Source organism: Salmo salar, chromosome 10, assembly GCF_965601325.2.
Source record: "Salmo salar chromosome 10, fSalSal1, whole genome shotgun sequence".
Taxonomy (NCBI): Eukaryota; Metazoa; Chordata; class Actinopteri; order Salmoniformes; family Salmonidae; genus Salmo; species Salmo salar.
The window spans coordinates 28,693,163-28,719,672 of NC_138300.1; the positions used below are offsets into that span (position 1 = coordinate 28,693,163).

Sequence of the window (26,510 nt, forward strand, 5' to 3'; positions counted from 1 at the left end):
CGCTACTTCTCAAGTGTGATCCTGACACACAACAGCTATAGCAAAACATGCATCACTGTCCAGATATTGTCTGAGAATGTTTTGCTTGTCTTCACACAACCCAACAAACTGCCAAGGTCCCTATCTAGCCATATCAACAATCCACTACATTGACACTAAATATGTATACAGGCCAGGGGGCACTTAAGCACTTAGCAAAGATTTCATTTCTCCTCACATCAATATCAAATCAATGTGTTTATAGTCTAAGAGGTCGTACAGAAAAAGAACACTTACGGCATCACAAATCAAACACACACACAGCCCTTGTTGCTGACGTGCACGCTGACCTGCCAATCAGCACTCAATACCAAGTGTGGTAGAAGAGTAGTCTGATGTGAATGTCTATATGTCAGAGTAAGAACTACCTAAACTACTTCCCTAGTCAATCCGCAGTTGCAGCCAACAGTAAAGTACAGAAACCCTCTAGGAGATAGGACACCAACATGGAGTCCCCACTGCCTGTATTCCGTCCCCTCTTGCCCCTCTGCCCTGTGATGCCGCTGTCTGTCCCACATAATGCGTGGCCATGAACTAGTTGTAGCCCAGCCAGATATTTATTACTATTGATCTACCTGGTCCCAGCCAGAGACTTTTGTTCTCTCGGCTCTCGGCTTTGACCTCAATTAAGTTATGAATTTCTATCTGATAGACTGCGAGCGCTTTAGCCCGGCGTGGCCGAGGCCTGGAGTGGATTAATTAGAATTAGTGGTGCTGGGAATCACCCTCTGCGTCTCATGGATCATGTTGTTTTAATACAAAGTAAAGAGCCACACACACAGTCCCCGGCTCAGCCAGCCATGCACACACATGGACAGCCACTGTCACAAACCACATGCAGAGGACAGGACTAGATTCAGTCTGGATATTATTTAATCCAGCCCCACACACAAACTGAATTTACAACCTGCCAATATAAATTGCAGATTCTTCCACTTCACCTCACTGTAGTCTTCCTCCTGGTTGCCCCTCCGCCTCTCTCTTCCTCCCTCTACTTTTTTGTGTCTTTCTCTTCAAACTGTTTCTATTTGTGATTGTTGCCTGTTGCCTTACATGCACCTTACCCTCATACCCTTTTTATGAGATTAAATCTGACCAATTCCAAACCTCCCAAATTGTTTACATGTTTCTGATCTGTAATCAGCCTAGCTTAAGTCTTAAATTGTGCTTTTGTTGCTACCTGCATATCCCACTACAGCCCATTCCCCAGCCAGCCAGGCCACAGCCAGATTGCTGCTTGTTTGTTTGACACAAAATCTCAACGAGGAGGCCAGCATGTCTGAGCCTTGACCAATGAAAAGGACTCTTTAGGCCTTACTTACTTTAGTGAGATTGGCTGTGCACATAGCAATCAGAGTTTATCCTGGATCAAAAAGTGGCTTAGGTGGTGGGCGTGGCAGGGGGTTTTGCAGGGGCTTGGCAATGAGCATGGTCGGCCTGTCAGTGTGTACAATTATTTAGGAACATTTTAGAGGCCCCCATCTTGGCAGTGTAGAGACATGATTGCATTTAAAAGCTAATTTCCTGCAATTCTACACATTTTGCCATGCAGCTAGAGGTGTCGCTACAGACCCAGGTTCGATCCCAGGCTGTATCACAATCGGCCGTGATCGGGAGTCCCATAGGGCGGCGCACAATTGGCCCAGCGTCGTCCGGGTTAGGGGAGGGTTTGGCCAGGGGGGCTTTACTTGGCTCATCACGCTCTAGCGACTCCTTATGGCGGGCCGGGCGCCTTCAGGCTGATCCCGGTCGTCAGGTGAACGGCGTTTCCTCTGACACATTGGTGCAGCAGGCATCCAGGTTAAATGGGCGGGTGTTAAGTAGCGCGGTTTGGTGGGTCATGTCATGTTTTGGAGGACGCATGACTCGACCTTCCACTCCCGAGCCCGTTGGGGAGTTACAGCGATGAGACAAAATCGAAAACGGGGAGAAAAAGGGGGGAAGAAATAAATAAAATAAATATATATATATATATATACACACACACACACATACATACACACACACACACACAGTGCATTTGGAAAGAATTCAGACCCCTTGCCTTTTCCACATTTTGTTACAGCCTTATTCTTAAATAATTCTTTCCCCCTCATCAATCTACACACAATACTCCATAATGACAAAGCAAAAATAGGTTTTTAGACATTAAAAAAAACCTGAAATATCACATTTACATAAATATTCAGACCCTTTACTCAATACTTTGTTGAAGCACCTTTGGCAGTGATTATAGACTTCTTGGGTATGATGCTACAAGCTTGACACACCTGTATTTGGGGAGTTTCTCACATTCCTCTCTGCATATCCTCTCAAGCTCTGTCAGGTTGGATTGGGAGCATCGCTGCAAAGCTATTTTCAGGTCTCTCTAGAGATGTTCAATCAGGTTCAAGTCTGGGCTCTGGTTGGGCCACTCAAGGACATTCAGAGACTTTTCCCGAAGCAACTCCTGCGTTGTCTTGGCTTTGTGTTTAGGGTTGTTGTCCTGTTGGAAGGTGAACCTTCACCCCAGTCTGAGGTCCTGAGCACTCTGGAACAGGTTTTCATCAAGGATCTCTCTGTACTTTGCTCCGTTCATCTTTCCCTTGATTCTGACTAGTCTTCCAGTCCCGGCCACTGAAAAACATCCCCACAGCATGATGCTGCCACCACCATGCTTCACCGTAGGGCTAGTGCCATGTTTTCTCCAGACGTGACGCTTGGCATTCAGGCCAAAGAGTTCAATCTTGGTTTCATCAGACCAGAGAACCTTGTTTCTCATGGTCTGAAAGTCCTTTAGGTGCCTTTTGGCAAACTCCAAGTGGTTTGTCATGTGTCTTTTACTGAAGAGTGGCTTCCGTCTGGCCACTCTACCATATAGGCCTGATTGGTAGAGTATTGCAGAGATGGGAGAACCTTCCAGAAGGACAACCATCTCCACAGAGGAACTCTGGAGGTCTGTCATAGTAACCATTGGGTTCTTGGTCACCTCTCTGAGTCTGAGTGGTTCAAAACTTATTCCATTTAAGAATGATGGAGACCACTGTGTTCTTGGGGACCTTCAATGCTGCAGAAATGTTTTGGTACCCTTTCCCAGATCTGCGCTTCGACACAATCCTGTCTCTGAGCTCTGCAGACAATTCCTTCGACCTCATGGCTTGGTTTTTGCACTGACATGCAGTCAACTGTGGGACCTTATATAGACAGGTGAGTGCCTTTCCAAATCATGTCCAATCAATTTAAATTTACCACAGGTAAACTCCAAGTTGTAGAAACATCTCACGGATGATCAATGGAAACAGGATGCACCTGTTCTTAACTTCAACTCTCAAAGCAAAGGGTCTGAATACTTATGTAAATGAGATATAAACATTTAAAAAAAAAATTATACATTTGCAAGCATGTCTAAAAAACAGTTTTTACTTCATTATTATGTAACAAAATGTGGAAAAAGTCAAGGGGTCCGAAAACTTTCCGAATGCACTGTAGGTCCATTATCTTTTCTACATACTTTATATCTGGTTTTAGTCCTTTAAGTTCAAACTGAATGCGTTTTTCCATCCCGAAAATAAAAAACATATACCAGTCAAAAGGTTGGACACACCTACTCATTCAAGGGTTCTTCTTTATTTTTTACTATTTTCTACATTGTAGAATAATAGTGATGACATCAAAACTATGAAATAACACATGGAATCATGTAGAGACCAGAAAAGTGTTAAACAAACCAAAATATATTTTGGTTATGACTCCACCTCAGTGTCAACTGCCTGCATTGATGACAGCTTTGCACACTCTTGGCATTCTCTCAACCAGCTTCATGAGGTAGTCACCTGGAATACATTTTTATTTGATCTATTTATTTTTTACTTCAGTTTATTTTAGTAAATACTTTAACACTTTTTTTCTTAAAACTGCATTGTTGGTTAAGGGCTTGTAAGTAAACAGTAAGGTCTACACCTGTTGTATTCGGCTCATGTGACAAATAACATTTGATTTGTGCCTTGTTAAAAGTTAATTTGTGGAATTTCTTTCCTTCTTAATGCGTTTGAGCCAATCAGTTGTGTTGTGACAAGGTAGGGGGGTATACAAAAGATAGCCCTATTTGGTAAAAGACCAAGTCCATATTATGTCAAGAACAGCTCAAATAAGCAAAGAGAAACGACAGTCCATCATTACTTTAAGACATAAAGGTCCGTCAACACGGAACATTTCAAGAACTTTGAAAGTTTCTTCAAGTGCAATCGCAAAAACCATCAAGCCTATGATGAAACTGGCTCTCATGAGGACGGCCACAGGAAAGGAAGACCCAGAGTTACCCCTGCAGAGGAGACTGTGTGAATCAGGCCTTCATGGCCAAATTGCTGCAAAGAAACCACTACTAAAGGACACCAATAAGAAGAAAATACTTGGTTGGGCCAAGAAACACGGGCAATGGACATTAGACCGGTGGAAATTTGTTCTTTGGTCTGGATTCCAAATGTGAGAATTTTGTTTCCGACCGCCGTCTCTTTGTGAGACGGGGTGTGGGTGAACGGATGAGCTCCGCAGGTGTATTTTCCACCGTAAAGCATGGAGGAGGAGGTGTTATGGTGTGGGGGTGCTTTCTTGGTGACAGTGTCTGTGATTTATTTAGAATCCAAGGCACACTTAACCAGCATGGATACCACAGCATTCTGGTTTGGGCTTCGTGGGACTATCATTTGTTTTTCAACAAGACAATGACTCAACACACCTCCAGGCTGTGGAAGGGCTATTTTACCAAGGAGAGTGATGAGTGCTGCATCAGATGACCTGGCCTCCACAATCACCCGACCTCAACCCAATTGAGATGATTTGGGATGAGTTGGACAGCAGAGTGAAAGAAAAGCAGCCAACAAGTGCTCAGCATATGTGGGAACTCCTTCAAGACTGTTGGAAAAGCATTCTAGGTGAAGCTGGTTCAGAGAATGCTATGAGTGTGCAAAGCTGTCATCAAGGCAAAGGGTGGCTATTTGAACACTTTTTTGGTTAATACATGATTCCATGTGTGTTATTTCATAGTTTGATGTCTTCACTATTATTCTACAATGTAGAAAATAGTAAAAATGAAGAAAAAAACCCTTGAATGAGTAGGTGTTAACTTTTGACCGGTAGTGTACACATACTGAACATTTATATCCCAGACTCTGACATTACATTTGAGTGTATTGTTTTGTATTGTCAGCTATTATTGCACTGTTGGCATAAGCATTTCACTACACCTGCAATAACATTTTATTTTATTTATTTTTATTTCACCTTTATTTAACCAGGTAGGCAAATTGAGAACAAGTTCTCATTTACAATTGCGACCTGGCCAAGATAAAGCAAGCAGATTGACACATACAACAACACAGAGTTACACATGGAGTAAAACAAACATACAGTCAATAATATAGTAGAAAAATAAGTCTATATACAAAGTGAGCAAATGAGGTGAGATAAGGGAGGTAAAGGCAAAAAAGGCCATGGTGGCGAAGTAAATACAATATAGCAAGTAAAACACTGGAATGGTAGATTTGCAGTGGAAGAAAGTGCAAAGTAGAAATAAAAATAATGGGGTGCAAAGGAGCTAAATAAATAAATACAGTAGGGGAAGCGGTAGTTGTTTGGGCTAAATTATAGATGGGCTATGTACAGGTGCAGTAATCTGTGAGCTGCTTTGACAGCTGGTGCTTAAAGCTAGTGAGGGAGATAAGTGTTTCCAGTTTCAGAGATTTTTGTAGTTCGTTCCAATCATTGGCAGCAGAGAACTGGAAGGAGAGGCGGCCGAAGGAGGAATTGGCTTTGGGGGTGACCAGAGAGATATACCTGCTGGAGCGCGTGCTACAGGTGGGTGCTGCTATGGTGACCAGCGAGCTGAGATAAGGGGGAACTTTACCTAGCAGGGTCTTGTAGATGACCTGGAGCCAGTGGGTTTGGCGACGAGTATGAAGCGAGGGCCAGCCAACGAGAGCGTACAGGTCGCAGTGGTGGGTAGTATATGGAGCTTTGGTGACAAAACGGATGGCACTGTGACAGACTGCATCCAATTTATTGAATAGGGTATTGGAGGCTATTTTGTAAATGACAACGCCGAAGTCGAGGATCGATAGGGTGGTGGTCAGTTTTACGAGGGTATGTTTGGCAGCATGAGTGAAAGATGCTTTGTTGCGAAATAGGAAGCCAATTCTAGATTTAACTTTGGATTGGAGATGTTTGATGTGAGTCTGGAAGGAGAGTTTACAGTCTAACCAGACACCTAGGTATTTGTAGTTGTCTACATATTCTAAGTCAGAACCGTCCAGAGTAGTGATGCTGGATGGGCGGGCAGGTGCAGGCAGCAATCGGTTGAAGAGCATGCATTTAGTTTTGCTTGTATTTAAGAGCAGTTGGAGGCCACGGAAGGAAAGTTGTATGGTATTGAAGCTCGTCTGGAGGGTAGTTAACACAGAGTCCAAAGAAGGGCCAGAAGTATACAGAATGGTGTCGTCTGCGTAGAGGTGGATCAGAGACTCACCAGCAGCAAGAGCGACATCATTGATGTATACAGAGAAAAGAGTCGGCCCAAGAATTGAACACTATGGCACCCCCATAGAGACTGCCAGAGGCCTGGACAACAGGCCTTCCGATTTGACACACTGAACTCTAATCGGAGAAGTAGTTGGTGAACCAGGCGAGGCAATCATTTGAGAAACCAAGGCTATTGAGTCTGCCGATGAGGATGTGGTGATTGACAGAGTCGAAAGCCTTCTGAAAATCTGCTAAATACAGTTGAAGTAGATACAGTTGAAGTCTGAAGTTTACATACACCTTTGCCAAATACATTTAAAACGCTGATTTTCACAATTCCTGACATTTAATCCTAGTACAAATTCCCTGTTTTAGGTCAGTTAAAATAAAGTGGTGATCCTAAGAATGTGAAAGGCCAGAATAATAGTAGAGAGAAAGATTTATTTCAGCTTTTATTTCTTTCATCACATTCCCAGTGGGTCAGAAGTTTACATGCACTCAATTAGTATTTGGTAGCATTGCCTTTAAATTGTTTAACTTGGGTCAAACATTTTGGGTAGCCTTCCACAAGCTTCCCACAATAAGTTGGGTGAATTTTGGCCCATTCCTCCTGACAGAGCTGGTGTAACTGAGTCAGGTTTGTAGGCCTCCTTGCTCGCACACGCTTTTTCAGTTCTGCCACCAAATTTTCCATAAGATTGAGGTCAAAGCTTTGTGATGGCCACTCCAATACCTTGACTTTGTTGTCCTTAAGCCATTTTGCCACAACTTTAGAAATATGCTTGGGGTCATTGTCCATTTGGAAGACCCATTTGCGACCAAGCTTTAACTTCCTGACTGATGTCTTGAGAGATGTTGCTTCAATATATCCACATCATTTTCCTACCTCATGATGCCATCTATTTTGTGAAGTGCACCAGTCCCTCCTGCAGCAAAGAACCCCCACAACATGATGCTGCCACCCCCGTGCTTCACGGTTGGGATGGTGTTCTTCGGCTTGCAAGCCACCCCCTTTTCCCCCTCCCCCTTTTTCCTCCAAATATAACGATGGTCATTATGGCCAATTATTGTTTCATCAGACCAGAGGAGATTTCCAAAAAGTACGATCTTTGTCCCCATGCGCAGTTGCAAACCGTAGTCTGGCTTTTTTATGGCGGTTTTGGAGCAGTGGCTTCTTCCTTGCTGAGCGGCCTTTCAGGTTATGTCGATATAGGACTCGTTTTACTGTGGATATAGATACTTTTGTACCTGTTTCCGCCAGCATCTTCACAAGGTCCTTTGCTGTTGTTCTGGGATTGATTTGCACTTTTTGCACCAAAGTACATTCATTCTCCTTCCTGAGCGGTATGACGGCTGCATTGTCCCATGGTGTTTATACCTGCGTACTATTGTATGTACAGATGAACGTGGTACCTTCAGGCATTTGGAAATTGCTCCCAAGGATGAACCAGACTTGTGGAGGTCTACAATTTTTTTCTGAGGTCTTGGCTGATTTCTTTTGATTTTCCCATGATGTCAAGCAAAGAGGCACTGCATTTGAAGGTAGGCCTTGAAATACATCCACAGGTACACCTCCAATTGACTCGAATTATGTCAATTAGCCTATCAGAAGCTTCTAAAGTCATGACATAATTTTCTGGAATTTTCCAAGCCGTTTAAAAGGCACAGTCAACATAGTGTATGTAAACTTCTGACCCACTGGAATTGTGATACAGTGAATTATAAGTGAAATAATCTGTCTGTAAACAATTGTTGGAAAAATTACTTGTGTCATACACAAAGTAGATGTCCTTACCGACTTGCCAAAACTATAGTTTGTTAACTTGTTATGGATAGTGGGCAGTATTTTCACGGCCGGATAAAAAACGTACCCGATTTAATCTGGTTATTACTCCTGCCCAGAAACTAGAATATGCATATAATTAGTAGCTTTGGATAGAAAACACTCCAAAGTTTCTAAAACTGTTTGAATGGTGTCTTTGAGTATAACAGAACTCAAATGGCTGCCAAAACCTGAGAAGATTCTAAACAGGAAGTACCCTGTCTGACCATTTCTTGGCCTTCTTTGTCATCTCTATCAAAAACAGAGGATCTCTGCTGTAACGTGACACTTTCTAAGGCTCCCATAGGCTCTCAGAAGGCGCCAGAATGGGGAATGATGACTCTGCGGTCCCTGGCTGAAAAACAGTAGCGCATTTGGATATTGGTCGATCTGAGAACAATGAAACGGTGCGCGCGTGCACGTGAAGAGTCCATTTTACATTTTCAGTCTTTGAACGAAAATGACGTCTCCCGGTTGGAATATTATCGCTATTTTAAGAGATAAATTGCATAAAAATTGATTTTAAACAGCGTTTGACATGCTTCGAAGTACGGTAATGTAATATTTAGAATTTTTTTGTCACGATACGCGCCGGCGCGTCACCCTTCGGATAGTGTCTTGAACGCAAGAACAAAACGCCGCTATTTGGATATAACTATGGATTATTTGGAACCAAAACAACATTGGGTGTAAACTAGAAGTCCTGGGAGTGCATTCTGACGAAGAACAGCAAAGGTAATCCAATTTTTCTTATAGTAAATCTGAGTTTGGTGAGTGCCAAACTTGGTGGGTGTCAAAATAGCTAGCCTGTGATTTATTTATTTATTTTTATTTCACCTTTATTTAACCAGGTAGGCAAGTTGAGAACAAGTTCTCATTTACAATTGCGACCTGGCAATGGTGATGGCCGGGCTATCTACTCAGAATATCGCAAAATGTGCTTTCACCGAAAAGCTATTTTAAAATCGGACACCACGATTGCATAAAGGAGTTCTGTATCTATAATTCTTAAAATAATTGTTGTTTTTTGTGAACGTTTATCGTGGGTAATTTAGTAAATTCACCGGAAGTGTTCGGTGGGTATGCTAGTTCTGAACGTCACATGCTAATGTAAAAAGCTGGTTTTTGATATAAATATGAACTTGATTGAACAAAACATGCATGTATTGTATAACAATGTCCTAGGAGTGTCATCTGATGAAGATCATCAAAGGTTAGTGCTGCATTTAGCTGTGGTTTTGGTTTTTGTGACATTATATGCTAGCTTGAAAAATGGGTGTGTGATTATTTCTGGCTGGGTACTCTCCTGACATAATCTAATGTTTTGCTTTCGTTGTAAAGCCTTTTTGAAATCGGACAATGTGGTTAGATAAAGGAGAGTCTTGTCTTTAAAATGGTGTAAAATAGTCATATGTTTGAAAAATGGAAGTTTTTTGATTTTTGAGGAATTTGTCATTCGCGCCACGCCCTATCATTGGATATTGGAGCGGTGTTCCGCTAGCGGAACATCTAGATGTAATTAACAAGAAATGTGTGGAGTGGTGGAAAAACGAGTTTTAATGACTCCAACCTAAGTGTATGTAAACTTCCCACTTCAACTGTATGTGTACGCAACCAATAACATTTTATTTGAATACTTAACTCAAGACATTTCAGCTTTTCATTTTTAATGAATTTGTAAAAAATTCTAAAAACATCATTAATAATTTAATACATTTTAAATTCAAGATGTAACAACAAAATGTGGAAAGAGTCAAGTGGTGTGATTATTTTCTGAAGGCACTGCATATACAGTACCAGTGAAAAGTTTGGACACACCTACTCATTCAAGGGTTTTTCTTTATTTTTAGAATAATAGTGAAGACATCCAAACTATGAAATAACAAAAAGGATAACATTGTGTGTTTGTGAGTGTCCCATTTCCATAGAGTGGTATTCGTTTGTAGGCGTCTGTTCAGACGCTACAGTCGTTATCGTGGTCTGACAAACACCGCTATAACTCTGCCACCTTTCACCGCAGATACTGTATGGAAGGCCGACATAGGCAGTTGCAGTGGATTGAGATATCTCTATCTTAAACTGATGGATTTTGATGGGGATTGTTTTATTATGTTACTTAGATTGACGCCCGGATGCATAGAGAGACTTTTTTCAACTTTTAAATTCCTGTAAACTGAATGATCATGTTTATCTCTCCTCACAAATAATGGAATTTTGAGGATATTTGGATGTGCCTTTATTACAATGCAGTACACTAAATGTCAGTCCACATAAAATAACTGAGTTATGCTTCTGACTTCACAAACACGGTACCCTACTTCTGCCATCCGGCCCAGTTTCTGGGGTTCATTTGTTAAAGTGCAGTAGAGAAGCAGTGATACGGTGGTTAAGGGCCAGTGTGAGGCATTCTGCTGATGACAGGTGGTATACAGTTGATCTGGGTATTCATGGACAGAGCTACCTATTGTAGTCCCTTCTGATCCCAGATTAGAATCAAACAGTCCATAATGCAGGTTACCGGTTTTGGACATCCCCTGAAACAATCAGTTGATTAATTTTCAACGATTTTCACTGAACGCATTTTTTGTTGTTTGTTATTTAATCAACAAATTAAACATAAATCACTTTTATCTTTATTTAACGGCAGTTGGCAGAGGTCAGTTCAGATTACTGGGATATCCAATACCCCAAAAAACCAATAGCAAACATCCTCTACTGCCTATCATACACAGACAAAAGGAATGTGAGAACGTAAAATGGTGGAGACTTTTCACATTCACGGGACCATTTACAATTTAAATTCTTTGATAGTCTGCCAATGATATATATAATTATACATATTATAATTCACTGCACATATATTTCTACAATTTTCTAAATTGTAGAATAGTGAAGACATCAAAACTATGAAATAACACATATGGATTCATGTAGAGACCAAAAAAGTGTTAAACAAATCAAAATATATTTTATATTTGAGATTCCTCAAAGTAGCCACCCTTTGCCTTGATGACAGCTTTGCACACTCTTGGCATTCTCTCAATCAGCTTCACCTGGAATGCTTTTCCAACAGTCTTGACGGAGTTCCCACATATGCTGGGCACTTGTTGGCTGCTTTTCCTTCACTCTGCGGTCCAACTCATCCCAAACCATCTCAATTGGGTTGAGGTCAGGTGATTGTGGAGGCCCTTACACAGCCTGGAGGTGTGTCGGGTCATTGTCATGTTGAAGAACAAATGATAGTCCCTCTAAGCGCAAACCAGATGGGATGGCGTATCGCTGCAGAATTCTGTGGTAGCCATGCTGGTTAAGTGTGCTTTGAATTCTAAATAAATCACAGACAGTGTCACCAGCAAAGCACTCCCACACCATTACACCTCCTCCTCCATGCTTCATGGTGGGAACCACACATGTGGAGATCATCCGTTCACCTACCCTAAGTTTCACAAAGACACGCCAGTTGGAAGCAAAAATCTCAAATTTGGACACATCAGACCAAAGGACAAATTTCCACGGTCTAATGTCCATTGCTCGTGTTTCTTGGTCCAAGCAAGTCTCTTCTTATTATTGGTGTCCTTAAGTAGTGTTTTCTTTGCAGCAATTCAACCATGAAGGCCTGATCCACACAGTCTCCTCTGAACAGTTGATGTTGAGATGTGTCTGTTACTTGAACTCTGTGAAGCATTTATTTGGGCTGCAATTTCTGAGGCTGGTAACTCTAATGAACGTATCCTCTGCAGCAGAGGTAAATCTGGGTCTTCCTTTCCTGTGGCGGTCCTCATGAGAGCTAGTTTCATCATAACGCTTGATGGTTTTTGCGACTGCACTTCAAGAAACCTTCAAAGTTCTTGAAATGTTCCATATTGACTGACCTTCATGTCTTAAAGTAATGATGGACTGTCGTTTCTCTTTGCTTATTTGAGCTGTTCTTGCCATAATATGGACTTGGTCTTTTACCAAATAGGGCTATCTTCTGTATACCACCACCTACAGTGCCTTGCAAAAGTATTCATCCCCCTTGGCGTTTTTCCTATTTTGTTGCATTACAACCTGAAATTTAAATAGATTTTTATTTGGACTTCATGTAATGGACATACACAATATAGTCCAAATTGGTGAAATGAAATGAAAAAAAGACAAAAATGTAAAAAGAAAAATTATAAACGGAAAAGTGGTGTGTGCATATGTATTCACCCCTTTGCTATGAAGCCCCTAAATAAGATCTGGTGCAACCAATTACCTTCAGAAGTCAAATAATTTGTTAAATAAAGTCCACCTGTGTGCAATCTAAGTGTCACATGATCTGTCACAATCTCAGTATATATACACACACCTGTTCTGAAAGGCCCCAGAGTCTGCAACACAACTAAGCAAGGCGCACCACCAAGCAAGAGGCACCACCAAGCAAGCGGCACCATGAAGACCAAGGAGCTTTCCAAACAGGTCAGGGACCAAGTTGTGGAGAAGTACAGATCAGGGTTGGGTTGTACATTTTTTTTCAGAAACTTTGAACATCCCACTGGGCACCATTAAATCCATTATTAAAAAATTGAAAGAATATGGCCCCACAACAAACCTGCCAAGAGAGGGCCGCCCACCAAAACCAGGCAAGGAGGGTATTAATCAGAGAGGCAACAAAGAGAGACCAAAGATAACCCTGAAGGAGCTGCAAAGCTCCACAGCGGAGATTGGAGTATGTGTCCATAGGACCACTTTAAGCCGTACACTCCACAGAGCTGGGCTTTACTGAAGAGTGGCCAGAAAAAAGCCATTGCTTAAAGAAAAAAATATGCAAACAGTGGTGGTAGCATCATGCTGTGGGGATGTTTTTCCATCAGCAGGGCCTGGGAAACTGGTCACAAATATGCAAACAGTGGTGGTAGCATCATGCTGTGGGGATGTTTTTCCATCAGCCGGGCCTGGGAAACTGGTCAGAATTGAAGGAACAATGGATGGTGCTAAATACAGGGACATTTCAGTCTTCCAGAGATTTGAGACTGGGACGGAGGTTCACCTTCCAACAGGACAATGACCCTAAGCATACTGCTAAAGTAACAATCGAGTGGTTTAAGGGGAAACATTTAAATGTCTTGGAATGGCCTAGTCAAAGCCCAGACCTCAATCCAATTGAGAATCTGTGGTATGACTTAAAGATTGCTGTACACCAGCGGAACCCATCCAACTCGAAGGAGCTGGAGCAGTTTTGCCTTGAAGAATGGGCAAAAATCCCAGTGGCAAGATGTGCCAAGTTTATAGAGACATACCTCAAGAGGCTTGCAGCTGTAATTCCTGCAAAAGGTGGCTCTAACAAAGTATTGATTTGTGCACTTCACAAAATAGATGGCATCATGAGGAGGGAATATTATGTGTATATATTGAAGCAACATCTCTCAAGACATCAGTCAGGAAGTTAAAGCTTGGTCACAATTGGTCTTCCAAATGGACAATGACCCCAAGCATACTTCCAAAGTTGTGGCAAAATGGCTTAAGGACAACAAAGTCAAGGTATTGGAGTGGCCATCACAAAGCCCTGACCTCAATCCTATAGAGAATGTGTGGGCAGAACTGAAAAAGCATGTGCGAGCAAGGAGGCCTACAAACCTGACTCAGTTACACCAGCTCTGTCAGGAGGAATGGGCCAAAATTCACCCAACTTATTGTGGGAAGCCTGTGGAAGGCTACCCGAAATGTTTGACCCAAGTTAAATTTAAAGGCAATGCTACCAAATACTAATTGAGTGTATGTAAACTTCTGACCTACTGGGAATGTGATGAACGAAATAAAAGCTAAAATAAATAATTCTCTACTATTATTCTGACATTTCACGTTCTTAAAATAAAGTGTTGATTCTAACTGACCTAAGACAGGGAATTTTACTAGGATAAAATGTCAGGAATTGTGAAAAACTGAGTTTTAATGTATTTGGCTAAGGTGTATGTAAACTTCCGACTTCAACTTTATATATATTTTCCGTAGGCACTGTATATATATATATAAACTCAGCAAAAAAGAAATGTCCTCTCACTGTCAACTGTGCTTATTTTCAGCAAACGGCCCTAGCACTCACCCTCCGATCCAACAGGTCCCAGACGTGCTCAATGGGATTCAGATCCGGGCTCTTCGCTGGCCATGGCAGAACACTGACATTCTGGTCTTGCAGGAAATCACACACACAGAACGAGCAGTATGGCTGGTGGCATTGTCATGCTGGAGGGTCATGTCAGGATGAGCCTGCAGGAAGGGTACTACATGAGGGAGGAGGATGTCTTCCCTGTAACACACAGCGTTGAGATTGATGGACCCTCCACCTCCAAATCGATCCCGCTCCAGAGTACCATCCTCGGTATAACACTCATTCCTTCAACAATAAACACGAATCCGACCATCACCCCTGGTGAGACAAAACCGTGACTCGTCAGTGAAGAGCAGTCCTGTCTGGTCCAGCGATGGTGGGTTTGTGCCCATAGGCGACGTTATTGCCGGTGATGTCTGGTGAGGACCTGCCTTACAACAGGGCTACAAGCCCTCAGTCCAACCTCTCTCAGCCTATTGCGGACAGTCTGAGCACTGATGGAGGGATTGTGCGTTCCTGGTGTAACTCGGGCAGTTGTTGTTGCCATCCTGTACCTGTCCCGCAGGTGTGATGTTCGGATGTACCGATCCTGTGCAGGTGTTGTTACACGTGGTCTGCCACTGCGAGGACAATCAGCTGTCCGTCCTGTAGCGCTGTCTTAGGCGTCTCACAGTACGGATATTGCAATTTATTGCCCTGGCCACATCTGCAGTCCTCATGCCTCCTTGCAGCATGCCTAAGGCACGTTCACACAGATGAGCAGGGACCCTGGGCATCTTTCTTTTGGTGTTTTTCGGGAGTCAGTAGAAAGGCCTCTTTAGTGTCCTAAGTTTTCATAACTATGACCTTCATTGCCTACCGTCTGTCTGTAAGCTGTTAGTGTCTTAACGACCGTTCCGCAGGTGCATGTTCATTAATTGTTTATGGTTCATTGAACAAGCATGGGAAACAGTGTTTAAACCCTTTACAATGAAGATCTGTGAAGTTATTTGGATTTTACGAACTATCTTTGAAAGACAGGGTCCTGAAAAAGGGGCGTTTCTTTTTTTGCTGAGTGTTTACACACACACACACACACACACACACACACACACACACACACACACACACACTTTGGACAGTACTCAGACCCCTTGACTTTATATATACACACACACATACAGTGGGCAGGGCCGGCTCCAGGCATAAGTGGTCGCTTAGTGCCCCAGGCCGCCACAACCCTCCATCAGGGTGTCAACTTACTATTGAAAGTTAGAATAGTAGAATACACAAGGTGCAAGTTTGATACCAAATCTTGCTTAGGGCCCCCAAAAAGGCTAGAGCTGGCCCTGACAGTGGGCTCCAAAATTATTAACACCCTTGATAAAGATGAAAAAAAAAAGACAGTTTAAATTAAATAATTCTAATACTGAGCTATATTGTATCCCCACAAAATTGGGATATTATTTTATACTAATACAATTTCTCAGAGAATTATATATTTTTTAACAGGTAATACTTTTTTTCTCTCAAAAAAGGTAGGGGTCAGAATTAGACACCCCTAAAGATTCTTATAAATAAACTATTCATACGTTTAGTTATTTGGTCCCATATTACATTTGACATTTTAGTCATTTAGCAGACGCTCTTATCCAGAACAACTTACTGATTTCATCTTAAAATGGCTACAGTAGGTGGGACAAGCACATATCACAGTAAGTACATTTTTCCTCAATAAAGTAGCCATCATCAAAGTCAGAGCTAGTAAGGGGGAAAAAAAAGAGGAAAAAATAGTCAAGTGCGAGAGACAGTTCCCTAAAGGCTGTGAGGAGGGGGGGGCAGCGGGATTATTTAACACACTCAATTCCAGGCGCACGGAATGACTACATCAAGCATGTGACTCTACAAACTTGTTGGATGCATTTGCTGTTCGTTTTGGTTGTGTTTCAGATTATTTTGTGCCCAATGGTAATTAATGATAAATAAATGTATTGTGTAAGTTGAGTCACTTTCATTATAAATAAGAATAGAATATGTTTCTAAACACTTCTACATTGATGTGGATGCTACCATGATTACGGATAATCCTGATTGAATCATGAATAATGTTGAGTGACAAAGTTACAGAGGGTCAAAGATCATAGCCCCACGACATGCTAACCGTTCACCATTACCAATAACAGGGGAGATTAGCATGTCTTGGGGGTATGATCTTACTTGTTAAACAAAATCAATTTCTCTGAGCAATTGTGTTAGAATAAAATAATTTCCCCATTTTATGGAGCATACAATAATTCTCAGTATTTGTATTATTTATTTGATACAGTCATTGTTGCTCATCTTTATCAAGGGCGTCAATCATTTCAGACCCCACTGTATGTCAAACCTACTACTGTACATACCTACTACGATACTTTTACCACATGTATGTTTGCCAGTTTAACAGCGAAAAGGCATGTAGCATCCAAGGCATCTAGTCTATTTCAACATGGCCAGAAAGTGACTGAGAACAGCAATCTAATAGAATGTAATAAGAAGTAGCAGGCTTTATATCCCCATCGACTCTAAGTTACGTGGGGTTTACATTGTATGATCATTTGGCAGAGACTGTTGTATGATTTAGCTAGTCGTATTTCCTTTCGGCCACCCCCACGCCATCTCGTAAGCCTGATCTCAATAATTATTGTGCAAAAATCCAGTTGCCTTAATATCTACCCTCTGGCAGCTGACTGGGTACTCCTGACCACAGAAAGAAGATGGGTTTTGTCTAGAAGGGACACAGCTTTTGTCAAAATTGACTTTCGTGGCAGGTTTAGGAGAACTTAGGCAGCATGTTAGGAGAATTAGGTTAAGGATAGGAAAAGTTTTAGGGTTAGCTAAAATGCAAAAAATAAAAGAAACTTTTGATGTCAATTTGACAAAAGCTGTATCCCATCTAGACATGACCGTTGGGGTCCTAATGGCCTGAAAGGGACTGCTGAGTGACCTCTCGCACTGCGTCTTAATAAGGACTGTCTGCCATTCAATTACACCTACTGGTACCTACACTAGGAAATAGTATGCATGTGTATAGCTATGCATATTGCACACATACTCCCAGAGCATGTGTCTGAAATTCATCCGAGATGCCAGAGATGTACAGGTATTACATTTGACCATATTTAACCACTTTTTTTTTATATCAGTGTACTGTTATTGTAACTACTGTTATTATTCATAAATGAAGGCTAAATACAGTACATGTTACAATGGGCTTTAGAGAGAGGCTCCACTTCTCTATAATTACAATGCAGCATTTTACATGCCTCCATTTAAGTAGTAATGTTGTAAACCATGACCATAGCCACTGCTAGACAGACCAAGATAATTCTCTATAAGCCAGCGCTCTGGTTTTCATCCACACAAAAAAAGGTTCAAGGCCAAAAAAAGAAAGTCATTTGCAAATGTTCTGATTATATGGGTTGTATAATGCAAACAATTTGCCTGATTACTTCCAATTGATTTGTCTTACCGTGGGGCAGTAAAGCCCCTGGCCCCACAACTGTATGCACCACAGTATTAATGCATCGTTCAGCCAGCTTAAGACAAAGCTGCCTGCCTCTAAACCTGAATGGCGTTCAGGGTTTTTCTCCACACAGCCAGGTCACTAAACAACGTCTACCTGCTTACTGTGTTGGATAAATCCCATGGGATTTGTCGATATTACAAAGTGAATTACAGTAGACCTGCTCAGAGGGTTCTAGGGAGTGTGTCACCGGGCCTATAGTCCCCTGGGCCAGCCACAGAAACTAGGCCTCCATGGATACAGACGATTGACTTTCTGGTGTGTAGTAAAATAAACTGGAGGTGTGTGGTGGGCTGTTGACAGAGTGTACTGTATAAACTGGAGGTGTGTGGTGGGCTGTTGACAGAGTGTACTGTATAAACTGGAGGTGTGTGGTGGGCTGTTGACAGAGTGTACTGTATAAACTGGAGGTGTGTGGTGGGCTGTTGACAGAGTGTACTGTATAAACTGGAGGTGTGTGGTGGGCTGTTGACAGAGTGTACTGTGTCGGTGTCATGCCCCTCTTAACACAATTGTGAATCTCACAGAAATCTTTAAATCTCCTAAAATATCTGACCCCGTGAACTTCTGCATCAGGTGCCCCTTGATCCCTATCCCCAGATGTCTGTGTATGTGTGTGAGAGACTCACCTGACTGTTAATGCCAGCACTGTTCTGCAGTAACACAGACACCAGGTCTTTGTGTCCTCTGTCACAGGCCCAGTGCAGCAAATTCCGGCCCTGGAACACACAGAGGTGTGCCTCTTTATTCCTGCACTAACACATTATACAATACATGAGCAGGTACTTCAAAGTGCAGCGGATATCGTTAGCCATCATTGGAGTAGCTAATGAGTTGAGGAGGCAAGATACTGAATCAAATATGATCATCGTTTTTGTCTTAGGTAAAATGTCAGTACTTGATTACACACCATCTATTGTAAATCCTAACTCTTGATCTACGATACATTTTCTCAAGAGGAGAAAGAAAACTAAAGCACTACCGGTAGGTACAGTACTTAGTAAGGTTGCCTAGTGAATGGACTACAGCTGGCATGGATAGTGACAGTGTGTGTGGGGCGTCTGACCACACAGAGATATGTAAATGCAGCGTGGGGACCTGCTGGAGCATTCAGTGAGATGGATGGAGGCCCAATCCCTCCTCACCTCTAATAGAACCATCTATTCCCTTCTGTTATGCACGGCGCCACAAAGTTAACTACACAATAGATTTCTCAGCTTAAAAAAATATAATGATGCACTACAATTTATAACTCAGAGCCTTCAGATCCCAACTATAAAACGAGGTGGTGACAGAATGAGCTCTGCTCTGCCTCCTCACCAGCAGGAGGGGTGTGTGTGTGTGTGTGTGTGTGTGTGTGTGTGTGTGTGTGTGTGTGTGTGTGTGTGTGTGTGTGTGTGTGTGTGTGTGTGTGTGTGTGTGTGTGTGTGTGTGTGTGTGTGTGTGTGTGTGTGTGTGTGTATGTATGTATGTATGTATGTATGTATATATATATATATATATATATATATATATATATATATATATATATATATACACACACATACATACATACACAAGTGTGTGTAGGGGGGTTGGGGATGTGGAGGGGGCTGGTCCCGGAGCTCAGGGACAAATTGCGGATGGCCGACAGAGTCCTTAGAGTTGATTGATGGGATGCTGTGGACAAAACGAGAGCATCCCCTTGATCAGCCCCCACACCCTCTCTCCCCTCCTCTCCTTAGCTCCAAACCCCTCACTCTAATACAACCGCCACAGGGAGCTCATTTTTCAGTTTAGGCAATTAGATAAAGCAAACTCTCTAAGTCCTATTCTATCGCTTAAATTATATTGATCACCACGGCTGTATGTTGAAATTGATATTTATGAGAGAGGCGGGAGCCTAAATACCACTGTGTGTTTTCTCTGTTTTTGGTGTGCCCCTCTGATTGTTATTGGTTAGTGTTTCTCCTCATATATTAATTCCGCTCCAGAACTTTCTGTATATACTCTCAAGAGAACTATGTTTTGGAAAAGAGTGAACTTTCACTTTAACCTCTCTACTGGATTGGTTCTCAGACAAAGACTGCCCAGTGCTCTCAAAAAGTACACCATTGAGATGTCTGGTTGGATAAAAGAGCATTTTCATGGACCCAAAAAATATTTGAAATAACCATTTATCGTAAGGAGGAACATAGCACTCTTACTTGTCTGAGATAACAACAAAATAAGAAAACCCTACTGGAAATCATCCACCAGGAATCAGCGCTGCTGCTTTTTTAATAGAAGGTTAGGGATGGCTTGAACCTCTCTGTTCTAAAGTGCTAAGCTAGGCTCCCTGTGTACTGGGGGATTAGCCACTTCCAGGAGCCGTGACAGGTGCTTTGACTCGCACCCACGGTAACACACAACAGACATGTCTACATGGGCCTAAAAGGGCACTCTCCTCAGTCGCTGCCTGCTCCTCAGTCTTAGTGGGAGGGGACCTGTCAGCTCAATTGGCTCTAATTGAATGGGGGGATTTGGTCCCTGAGAGAAAGAGAGAAATAGAGAAAGGGAAAAGAGGAGTTCCTTGGGCGGTATTACAACATGAAATCCAGCCCTCCATTGTTGGGGTACATGGGATTGGTGGTTAGAGGTGGCATGTGGAGACCTGTGTGGATGTGGGGACGCTTCACCCATAGAGTCTGCTGGGACAGTCGCTTGTACACTACACAGTAGTAATAGGCAAAACACAACATATCTCATGATTATTCAGAGTGAAGGAGACAAATTCATGAGGGAGATTCTGTTAGTAAAGACTGACTAGACTGTATTCATACTCTCCAGTACCGGGGTATATTAGTCACTGTAGTCAGTGTCTAGAATCAGTCTTGTGTTCAGCTCTGGGTAGTGTACTAGACATACGGTACATTTTCCCAGCCCAGTGTGTAGCTAGTGCTGTACAATACCAGTCTGTTCCTGTGTAGTGAATAAAGCTGTGTGGGCCTTGCTCACAGCATGTGTGATTGATCCCAGGCTTATGGCTGGTGTGTATGATGTATACCTGCGGCGTGGCCCCCATGCCACCGTCCCCCCAACAGTAATGAGATGGCCTCAGTGAGCCATAAGGACGTGGCGGGGCTCCCTGATCTATTTTCCCCATCATTAGGATTATTTCCCCATTCGCCCCACGCCTGCACTGTACATTACAGCTAATGCCTTTGGCCTCTGGAGGGGAGTCAGAGAACCAGCCACACCAGGGGTCAGAGGACCAGCCACCCCAGGGGTCAGAGGCCATCCCCCAGGCTCATATCACCCTGAATTAAAGTGCCAATATCCCCCACTGCTGAAAACATAACAACAGAACATTCTGATGAAGAACAGTCTACTAAGTCACTAATACTGGGAGACGTCGGTTAACAGTGGAAACAAGAGTCATACAGTCTCTAGATATGACTTTGGAGGATACTAGTTGGACATTCAATTATGGCATATTCCAATTAGCGCAAGTAGAGAACACAAGGTTCTTGGTAGAGCAAAACTTGAATTATATAAATAGCAAAATATGAATCTGTAGTTAAAAGAACAGTCTGTGGCTGTTACTGTTGACTCTTGAACATAGGCTAAACGTACAAAGCCAGGCTGTGTTTATACTTTTGCCTAGCGAGATTTATCACCAAATTGAACCTAAACAAAGAGAGAAGACGGTAGGATATGTTAATCTATTCAATCAGACCTCTCTCTCTCTCTCTCTCTCTCTCTCTCAAAATAGCCTGAATTGATGCAATAACGATAATAGAACGCTAAGTTTATAACATTAATGTGCACCACTGTTGTTTTATTTTATTATCCTTTAAACTACTACAACTAGTCTGATGGTTGTAGCCATCAATTGTCCCATTAACAATCACCTATATTAGCAAACTGATTTCATTTCAAACTTCACATTTCTCTAGTATATGCTACTTATCGTAATGAACAATATCAGCAAAATGCCTCCGATAAGTTGTACGGTATCGACAATATTTGGTTTATCGTCCCAGTTCTACTCTCTCAGCTGGTTGCCTATCTGAGATGAATCACCTCAGGGGGTGGATGGAACTTCACTAGTGCCCTCTGCTGGTTGTATTGAGGACCTGCAGTCCACTGGTAAATAATGCTGGAGTGGCCCCACAAAGAACACCACCATCTGCCATGGCTGCTGATGCACCAACTGGTTCCTCATTTGAAGAATTGCTGTGATGAAAGAGGTACTAAGGCATTTGCCCTCTGTGATAAATGAATAAAGAGCAGATGAATAGATTTGGGGTCAAAGAGCTGGGCTTCTCCCATAGATCTATATTGCTGTGAGGAGTTTACATGTACTAATACACTGCTCAAAAAAATAAAGGGAACACTTAAACAACACAATGTAACTCCAAGTCAATCACACTTCTGTGAAATCAAACTGTCCACTTAGGAAGCAACACTGATTGACAATAAATTTCACATGCTGTTGTGCAAATGGAATCGACAACAGGTGGAAATTATAGGCAATTAGCAAGACACCCCCAATAAAGGAGTGGTTCTGCAAGTGGTGACCACAGACCACTTCTCAGTTCCTATGCTTCCTGGCTGATGTTTTGGTCACTTTTGAATGCTGGTGGTGCTTTCACTCTAGTGGTAGCATGAGACGGAGTCTACAACCCACACAAGTGGCTCAGGTAGTGCAGCTCATCCAGGATGGCACATCAATGCGAGCTGTGGCAAGAAGGTTTGCTGTGTCTGTCAGCGTAGTGTCCACAGCATGGAGGCGCTACCAGGAGACAGGCCAGTACATCGGGAGACGTGGAGGAGGCCGTAGGAGGGCAACAACCCAGCAGCAGGACCGCTACCTCTGCCTTTGTGCAAGGAGGAGCACTGCCAGAGCCCTGCAAAATGACCTCCAGCAGGCCACAAATGTGCATGTGTCTGCTCAAACAGTCAGAAACAGACTCCATGAGGGTGGTATGAGGGCCCGACGTCCACAGGTGGGGGTTGTGCTTACAGCTCAACACCGTGCAGGACGTTTGGCATTTGCCAGAGAACACCAAGATTGGCAAATTCGCCACTGGCGCCCTGTGCTCTTCAAAGATGAAAGCAGGTTCACACTGAGCTCATGTGACAGACGTGACAGAGTCTGGAGACGCCGTGGAGAACGTTCTGCTGCCTGCAACATCCTCCAGCATGACCGGTTTGGCGGTGGTGTGGGGTGGCATTTCTTTGGGGGGCCGCACAGCCCTCCATGTGCTCGCCAGAGGTAGCCTGACTGCCATTAGGTACCGAGATGAGATCCTCAGACCCCTTGTGAGACCATATGCTGGTGCGGTTGGCCCTGGGTTCCTCCTAATGCAAGACAATGCTAGACCTCATGTGGCTGGAGTGTGTCAGCAGTTCCTGCAAGAGGAAGGCATTGATGCTATGGACTGGCCCGCCCGTTCCCCAGACCTGAATCCAATTGAGCACATCTGGGACATCATGTCTCGCTCCATCCACCAACGCCACGTTGCACCACAGACTGTCCAGGAGTTGGCGGATGCTTTAGTCCAGGTCTGGGAGGCGATCCCTCAGGAGACCATCCGCCACCTCATCAGGAGCATGCCCAGGCGTTGTAGGGAGGTCATACAGGCACGTGGAGGCCACACACACTACTGAGCCTCATTTTGACTTGTTTTAAGGACATTACATCAAAGTTGGATCAGCCTGTAGTGTGGTTTTCCACTTTAATTTTGAGTGTGACTCCAAATCCAGATCTCCATGGGTTGATAAATTGGATTTCCATTGATTATTTTTGTGTGATTTTGTTGTCAGCACATTCAACTATGTAAAGAAAAAAGTATTTAATAAGATTATTTCATTAATTCAGATCTAGGATGTGTTATTTTAGTGTTCCCTTTATTTTTTTGAGCAGTGTAGTAAATTTGAGGCCAAAGACGATGGAGCTAAGGGGGAATATTGTACCATACTGCAAATGAGTAGGGAAGAATAACATGTTTTGTTTAAAAAGAGGACAGGATGTCACTTACCTCTTCATCTTTTGCATTGACATCCACTTTCTTGGAACTGATAGCCGTGGTAATGTGCTCTATGTTGTTTTCTCTGCAGTAGTCAAAGATGTTCTTGTCTTCTTCCCTGTGAGGGGAGAGTAAGAAAAAGCATCAGAGTACCAATGCATTGAAGTGAAGGAACTAGGAAGAGACACCTGTTCTTCAGGGAATTCTACTTCTCAGCAAAAACAATCAATAACACCACCACCACACACACGGCTAATCAGAAATCTAGATCTGAATTAAATGTATTAAGTCATTGAATAATCTTATTGAAATCTTGTCATTAACAAATCTGGATATCAATACATATGCCAATATATTGAGTATTGTCAGGTGAATGGGCAACTTTCTGTTTCTTGGCCCCATAGCAGAGGAGTGGAACACACTGTCGTCAGCTGTGCATTTTGTTTGGCTGTGTTTGGCTGTTTGAGGGCCAGGTGTGGGTGAGGTAAACACCCCCCCTCCCAACACAGGGTTGACAGGTTGGGTGGGGTAAACATAACATTTCCTCCTGCTCATCCCTGGTGGGTCATCCCTGGTGGGTCATCCCTGGTGGGTCATCCCTGGGGGAGCTGCTGTACGGTAGGTACGCCACACTAGCTCGAATTATATCCCACCTAATCACCTCCTGGTATGAAGCCACGCCAGGTGGGGTGAGGGTAGAGTGGAGGCATACTGGGAAGGGGCTAAATCTCGTTTAGATATTTACGTCTTCCCCTCTTATCCATGCAGGGATCCTGATTAATTGCATTTAGTTTCCATTGTCTGACAGAAAGCAACCCAGTCCCAGGCCCAGTGGAGGACAGGCTGGCAGGGATTAACACTATGGGTTATGAGGGGAACTACCTAACTGGAGGGGAACTGAGAAATGATTAGGATACAGGGCAGCAGTGGTTCTGCTTCGTGTTTTGAAGTATCTGAATAAGAGGTAGGATTATCAAATAATTAGAGGATAGGTAGGGTGTCAGAAACTCAAAATGTAGCCTAAAATAGCAACAGTGTTAAACAGAGCACTGTGGAGCCCTCTCTCCCTTTGTTCCTGATGCTTGCCTTGTGCCTATGTATCACACGTTGATTTATAAACAGCTCATTCCAGGTGAACAGAATAAGGTTACATGCGAGGACACATTCAGCCCCTCCCCTTCTTCGGTGATCGCAGCGCTGACCCAGTGTCCCTGCCACGTGGGCACCATCAGTCTCCCACAGCAACTAATCAATGGTAGAGCTTATCAGTCAGGCTGTGCTGGCCGGCGAGGGTTTGGCCTCACGGCTGCCGGCCACCCCTCCGGCCGAAAGCACACACACGATTAATGGTGCCCTGATAAACGACATAATCAGCACCACCCACCGCACGGCATGCTGGGAAGGTCACAAGCTACTCTGTCATCCCCAGTGCCTGGTTAACCACAGCTGACTACCAGCTGGGGGAGAGAGTGGGGTGGGGGGAGAGAGACTTGGGTGGGGGAAGAGAGTGGGGTGGGGGGAGAGAGTGGGGTGGGGGGAGAGAGTGGGGTGGGGGGAGAGAGTGGGGTGGGGGGGAGAGTGGTGTGGGGGGAGAGAGACTTGGGTGGGGGGAGAGACTTGGGTGGGGGGAGAGAGACTTGGGTGGGGGGGAGAAAGTGGGGTGGGGGGAGAGAGACTTGGTTAGGGCCAGTTATCATCCCTGATGTGTGTATGACTGGCCTACTACTATTGCCGCTTTTTCTGTTTTTTCAAGCGACGGTCTTTTATGGGAGTATGAGAGCCGAACCGAAGCATGCGGAAGCCTTAACTGTAAGGTACTGTGTGCATGCGCCACTGTGATGTCATGTGGATGTTGTAACTACTGTGTAACTAATCAATTACTGTAATTATGGATTTGGTGTCACGACCCCTAAACACCATACCGTCATCCACCACACCACCCTGCATGAGTAAAACCCACATCAGCTTCATACAACAGTTCTGGTGCCCAGCTCACTGACACACACCAGCCTCATACAACACAATCCTACTCCACAGCCCAGCCCGGCATACTGACAGATTTCCCCCTCATCAATCAGCCTGCATGCATGCCAGCCCTTCAGCAGGAGAACACTCATCTCCCAACACAGCCAGACCACTACAGATTACTTCAACAGTTCTACCATTAATCACACACATTCTTATAGGGAGGTCACTCACACACACACCATGGGCAACACACACACAAAACACACAGGCTACAACAAAGCGCTATGAGTGGCAATGAGAAAACTCACACTCGCTGGGACTCTCCAGCCAAGTGGTCTAGAATGCCAATCAGCTAACAATAAGTCTGATGTTGATCAGAGCCTTTTCACAATCTGTGAGGATTACAAGTGTAGCTCACAAAAATCTATTCCATCACAAGCAACAGACTTCCTTATCTTCGGGATATCGCCAATCAATCCTACTTTTGTCAATACACATTCCACACATAGCTACCTGACTCGGAGCAGAAAATGAGCAAAGAGAATGCAATTAACTCAGTGAAAAGCAGCTGCTTGAAAA

The 26,510-nt window shown here is 43.4% G+C and overlaps 1 protein-coding gene across 2 annotated transcripts in view; it reads right to left on the minus strand.

The window, feature by feature from the left end:
- Positions 1-26,510, minus strand: part of acbd6 (acyl-CoA binding domain containing 6) — a 74,363-nt gene that overhangs the window by 36,607 nt on the left and 11,246 nt on the right. The window contains exons 5-6 of one of the 2 annotated variants that reach the window (XM_014216695.3): positions 23,976-24,081; positions 18,600-18,689 (exon numbers count right to left, since the gene is read on the minus strand). In XM_014216695.3, the coding sequence (XP_014072170.1) occupies positions 18,600-18,689; positions 23,976-24,081 (196 nt within the window). The remainder of the gene's footprint in view (positions 1-18,599; positions 18,690-23,975; positions 24,082-26,510) is intronic. The other variant, XM_014216696.3, reaches the window with a different exon arrangement.